The 6000-nt window shown below is 47.2% G+C and overlaps 1 protein-coding gene across 1 annotated transcript; it reads right to left on the bottom strand.

Annotated features, from left to right (window-relative positions):
• Positions 1 to 1208: 1208 nt before the first annotated feature.
• LOC136516421 (uncharacterized) lies at positions 1209 to 5175 on the bottom strand. Its single transcript, XM_066509807.1, has 4 exons — positions 4832 to 5175; positions 2568 to 3168; positions 2230 to 2479; positions 1209 to 1419 (listed from the first exon to the last, which is right to left on the bottom strand). Exons 1-4 carry the CDS (start codon positions 4968 to 4970, stop codon positions 1387 to 1389), a joined length of 1023 nt encoding a protein of 340 aa, XP_066365904.1. The 5' UTR covers positions 4971 to 5175; the 3' UTR covers positions 1209 to 1386.
• Positions 5176 to 6000: the final 825 nt, after the last annotated feature.

Below are 6000 nucleotides of genomic sequence, written 5' to 3' on the forward strand. Positions count from 1 at the left end.
TCAAGGGGGAGATGCGCATGCGCTTGCCTTTCCCTTTCCCTTGGCGGAGGGACGCTGCTGCTCCGCTCGCTTCCATCGAATCCATGGGGAAAAAGTGGGGGACGTGTTCATCAGATCGGCCCGTGGCCGTGTGGCTCTGTGGGCGATCCGATCATTGATCGCCGCCTTGCCTGGACCACGGCACGGCACCAGCTGCAGCGTTCGTCGCAGCCTGAGCGGCGTAGCGTGTGCGGTGTGCCCAGCAGGACCTGGAGGTGATGATGCCCTAGACGTACGTAGCCGGTGAAGTGCTCTGGTAATAACTCTCGTTTACGTACGTCTGCCCACGGATTCACCGCGTTGGTCTGGTCATATCTGTCACGTTCGTAGCTCCAGTTCCAACTATTGTGAGCCCCCAATCCTATCCTCGTGGCCCCTTTCCCATATAGTACGTCGGCCGGTCGGCGACACTGGGCTGGGTTGCAGCTTTTACTCGAACTGGGTCCTTGAGCGCAGAGCTTGATTGGGGGCCCGGCCGAATCAGCACTGGATGGGCTATAAAGTGTATATATGAGCCATTTACTTGAAGTATCCAGCCCAAGTTTGTGGCTACAAGCCTTACAACTGTTCGGGCATTCCTTTTCCAAATAAAAAAAAATCACACAATTCCTTGTAATCGAGCATTCCCGTCAATCGTCATGGGTAAGGCCTATCGCTATAGGGGGTTCTCACAAGTATGTTGTGAAATGTTATTCAGCGTGATCGTGATCGGAACAGATTGCTGCCGCTGCAGCATAAGCAAAGGCGAGCATGACAAAACCACTGTGGCACCAAAGGGAATACCACTCCAAATAGAGTGACATGACAAAACCACCATGTGGCACTACAAGAAATGGTGCAACAAGAGCACCATGTCTGATAAGTGATCCCAACTTTATACTTATCGCGTCAATACATGACACAACGACGTTATTAGGTCGCCATTGTGGTCTGGCACAACCAAATGCATTAGATCAAAAATAACTTTTAGGGTAGATTATTTAAAATATTTGATTAAAAAGTGGCTAAAAAATCGGCATGAAAGCAATGACTGCTGGCAAGTGACAACCTGGTTGTACCAATACGACCATGCCAAGCAGTTCAAGACCAGGCGCAGCACTAGTGAACCCTAATCCGAGAGCAAATTGCAGACGAGAACTAGACATTAAACAAGCATCACAGTTCCTGACTAGTTCACGATAATAGTTTCAACGAATTAGTACTCCTTATACAGACTACGTTCGACGCTACATGAATTTTTTGTAATAGAAATGGCTCGAATCTAAAGTAACTCCACTTAACATAGGACAGCACAACATAGCAAGTACGACAGAGAATTGTTCCCAACTTTCCAGCAAGCAGAATCGCCTAACCATGGTTGAAAGATTGGTACAGAGGAACCTGCATGAATAACAAAAGATCATGTTCATTTCGTCTTAAGGAAGAAATCCCAAATAAATTTAATTGCTAGGTTTTCATTTGTTTGAGATAATTAAGGTCATTTTCAAGTTGTAAGACTGCAGACCCTATCCCACCCCCCCACCTCCCCCACAAAAAAAAAACAAAAAAACAAAAAAAAACTGAGCACCATAAATGCAAATGTTTGTGAACAACAATAGAACCAAATCAAGTCAACACAGGGTTATACTGGAGCAAAAAAGTGGGTTCCGTTGGGAACAAAAAAATGACAGGCGATGCTCATATATGATATATTCTTCCCATATAATAAGGTTATTAAAAAACCATAAGCATATTACATAACATCACCTTTTACAAAGAAAAAAATGTAAAAAGTCTCCTATCAAGCAATGCAAAAGGGGTCATCACTCCCCCTCCAGTAACATGAATCTGGCATTCTTAAAGTATATGGATAACAAAAATTTTAAGCTCAACCTGCCTAAAATATCTTCACGTGTATGGAATTTCATATATGAAAATAGAATGTACAGATTCAGCTTGAGTTCCCGAAAACATGTTCCTCTCGTTATACTAATTTGTTAGAGCCAGAATATGTTTGCTGGCTATTCACATCTAAACAGACAAACTTTTGTAGGGCTAGTACTGAAATATAGAAAACATGATGAAAAAAAGAGAAGTCCTAATGCTTTAACAGAGGATAGTATTACAATTGGAGATTGTAACTGAAGGTGCACAGTATACTCAAAATGCAATATTTGCAATGTCAGAATTCAGTTATATGATTACGCTCACCTGAGATATCATTGGACCAACATTATCATAGCAATGGGGATACATCATTGCTGGCGTTGGCCAATGTGGGTAAACAGCAGCTCCAGAAGACCCCATTGCTAGACCAGGCTGGCCAAAGTACACAGTAGGCTGGTTTGTGGATATGCCAGGAGATTGCACATAACCAACGCCGTACTGCATAAACTGAGGCACAACAAAGTTGAAGGCACCTGGGCTCAAGTTGAAGTCAGGCACTGGGCTCCTAACATACCTGCAAGAGAATATATGTTACACCTTCACCATCTCATCCTAACATAAATTGGTGGCAACAAAAAAAATCTACTGATGGATATGCTAACCTTGTGTAGTTTCGATCGTAGTCTGGGTCACTACGATCCTTTTCAGTATCCTTAAAAACAGCAACTCTGGAATGGCTGTTCATTGTGCTGACTTTGATTTCATCAACAGAAGGCTCAACATTTACTGGCTCATCTCTGCCAGTGGAAAGAGTTCCCAAAACAATTGCAGCATCAGAATCTGCAGAAATGGAACCACTGAAGATGCGCGCTCGTGCTTTATTATATTCCTCTATTCTCTCTTCAACAGTTTTTGGTGCACCATTCATGTTTCTAGAATCAGCGCTTCCATTTTGGAATGCTTTGGGCCTTTGATAGATGACAAACTTAAGCTTCTCTGCCGCTTCATGATCATTTCTTGCTTGTCTGCTAGGAACTTCTGATAAAGCAATTGCAGGATACCTGCTTTCTGGTGTTTTTCTTGCAACAATCCTGCTAACTGAGCCTTCTACTAAACTATCTGCTACTATAGTCTCTAAGCCATAATGTTGCGCAACACGATGAGCAGCACAGCGGAGGTAAGAAGTCGGGTAGTTCTGGAATTCGAACTCCTGCAGCTGAGGATTCTGCATAAAGTTTTGTATATCCAGTTCCATCCGTAGAACTGTAATAAGAGAGCACTGAAATGATTATGTAATAACGAAAGACTAAATATGAAAAATAACCTACTGACAACAAAATGTAGACATATAAGTAAATGTTGACCAGTAAAATGCATAAAATGTTCAATTCATGTGTTATTATTTTTCTGAAAAAATCCATGGTGCAGATCCAGGTGCAACTAGTGTTCGTTGCATAAAATTCATCATCATTGTTTCATGTATACACCAAACTATTTACAGAGTACAGTCATGCGAGGCACATGACTAGGAGTTTGGATGAGGTGAAGGCACAAACTTCAGAGCCAAGATGTTGTTTTAAGGCATGAAAGCAACCAAAAAAAATAAGGGAAAATATCTAATATCATATTGTTAAAATCTGGTGGTAGAGAATGCTGGCATCAGAGTGGAGAATGGGGAGACAGGGACACAGGTTCATATGTGGATAGTTCACTCGTGTAGTAAACCATTTATATCACCACTAACCAAAAATACTTAGAGCATATGATTCATTGCAAACACAATCTATAGTAGATTAAACACAAACCTACCAATATTTTGGGATTTCTTCTCATGAAACTACTACTTTTATTATTCCACTTTCATGGTCTTATATGTGCCTACATGTCAGCTACATGCTCATGACCAAGGCCTGCATGCCAAAATGTGATGTACTGCCACTGACATGTGGACCCAATTGGCCCTTTTGAGAGGGGCAATAGTTACAAAAGTTGTAGTTTCATGCAAAACAAACCAAAATAAGTTGTGGGTTTGTAAAATGGGTACAAAATGTTGTAGGTTTGTAACTACTAGCCCAACATATTAGTAAGCTAGTGAAATCTACAATCTAAGGCCAAAAACAAAGAACAACTAAATAGTGATTCGAAAAGAGCAGGCTATGCATGCAGCAGTACGACCCATGCCAAGTACTAAATGCACTGAACCACCAATTACAAATGTAAGCAGCACATCACATGGCCCATGGCAAGTAGGAATTCGAGGTGGTGGGTGGTACTCGGTTTGGAAGCAAAGTGTTCTGGGTGAATACCATTTCAATTCACTGAACAGATCCCTCCTCCTTTCAGTACACTGCTAGTAGCAGTTGTAGAGGCTACAACAATTGCCCAAAAAGGAGTCAGCTTGATTCCTGACAGATTAAAACCTCTACCACCACGACAATCATGCATCCATTCATCTCTACCAGCAATTTTTCGATACACTAAACCAACTGTAAACATATAACTGAGCCAAAACTACAGGTTGCCGATCAGTATTGTTTTGTAGCCGATAAAATCGCAGGCTCGAAGCATACTCAGCATCAGCAAGTAGCAAAAGCCGCCACAACATACAAGCTAAATAAGCCAGAGATAGATCAGAAAACTTAATTCTTAGGAACTCCCACAATTACACTACTAGGCTATTATCCCGCCGCTTCCCGAGATAAATCAAACGTAAAGGAAATTCTAATCCCCAATTCCGCACTGAGGAAGCACCAGTCCCCAACCCTAGAGACAAGGCGCGGGAATCCCGGCCCAAATCCCACCGCCCACGGACGCGGAGCCACAGCAACCATCACATCCGCAGAAGCATGATCCTACGACACCGAAATCGCAGGCGCAAGAGGCGATGTGGTGAGCGAACAGATAAGGCGGCTCGGCACGTACGTACCCATGAGGCGATGGCGAGGGTTGTCGAGCGCCTCGACGAGGAACGGGTCCACGTGTGAGGCGACCCTCTCGTCGACCACCACCGTCTCCGTCGCCCGCGCGGCCTCGTCGACGGCGGCGGCGGCGGGAGAGGTGCTCATCGTGCGGCGGCGGGAGGGGGGCGTAGTAGGCGGGGCCGGCCTAGGGTAAGCGGGGGCGGAGAGGAGAGGGAGGGAAGCTGCCGTGGACGGACGACGACTCGCCTTTCCCCTCTCCGCGTCCCGATCCCGAAGCGGCTGGCTGCTCTTGCCTGCGCGGAGGAGGCGAAGCGGTGGCCGCCTGCCCGAGAAGAGGGGAGGGGGGTTCCCAGCGCCAGCACGGCTCCGAATTTAACGACGCGTGCAGCCAGAGCCAAGGGATCTGGGGTGCGGCACGCAGCCGATGAGATGACCGATTTTTTTTTTAGCCTTTTTTTTTTAATTTTTCACAAATATGTTCTGGAGGTACAATTTCAAAATTTGGACCCTTAGCTCGGCGTTACACGTCTTGGCGTCATCGTTGCTAGTGCCGAGCTCTTGGACTCGACGCTGACGTGACAGTGATTTGGCAGGCAGTTCAGCGCCGTAGATCTTGACGCCGAGCTCGGTGCCCTGTCTTACGTATGGGCTCCAATCTTTTCTCTCTTCCTCTCCCTCTCTCTCTCGCACCTCTAGCGCCCCCAGCAGCGCACCGCTACCGCCGCCGCCGCCCGCGCCCTCTCCCGCCCCTGGCTGCCCGCGGCGTGCCCTCGCCTCGCCCGACGTGCCGCCCGCACCCACGGCCGCCCACGCCGTGCCGGCGCCGTGCCCGCCATGCCGTGACCGTGCCGTGGCCCCGCCGTGACCGCGGCCGCCGTGCCGTGCCGCCCGCGCCCGGCCTCGCCCGCCATGCCAGCCTCGCCGCGCGGAGCGCCGGGCATCACGCGCCCGCCGCGCGCCACCGCCGGCCCCGGCACCTGCAGCGCCCGGCCGTGCCACCACCGGCCCCGCTTGTCGGCCTCACCCACGTCCAGCGTCCGCTGCGACTCCGTCGACGTCCGCGACTCCGTCGTCGGATAGGTAAAAATTGTGAGTTTGCAATATACGTACCTAGTTAGCTTTGATTTTAGTGTAGTAGTTTTGGTATTTATTATTTACTAGTTAATGTGATGAC

The sequence above is a fragment of the Miscanthus floridulus genome, chromosome 17, assembly GCF_019320115.1.
Source record: "Miscanthus floridulus cultivar M001 chromosome 17, ASM1932011v1, whole genome shotgun sequence".
Classification (NCBI taxonomy): domain Eukaryota; kingdom Viridiplantae; phylum Streptophyta; class Magnoliopsida; order Poales; family Poaceae; genus Miscanthus; species Miscanthus floridulus.

Coding starts and splice junctions, on each gene's coding strand:
- LOC136516421 (XM_066509807.1), bottom strand. CDS start 4,970: ATGAGCACCTCTCCCGCCGCCGCCGCCGTCGACGAGGCCGCGCGGGCG. Junction 3,169..4,831: donor CCCTCGCCATCGCCTCATGG/GTACGTACGTGC, acceptor CTCTTATTACAG/TTCTACGGATGGAACTGGAT. Junction 2,480..2,567: donor TACGATCGAAACTACACAAG/GTTAGCATATCC, acceptor ATTCTCTTGCAG/GTATGTTAGGAGCCCAGTGC.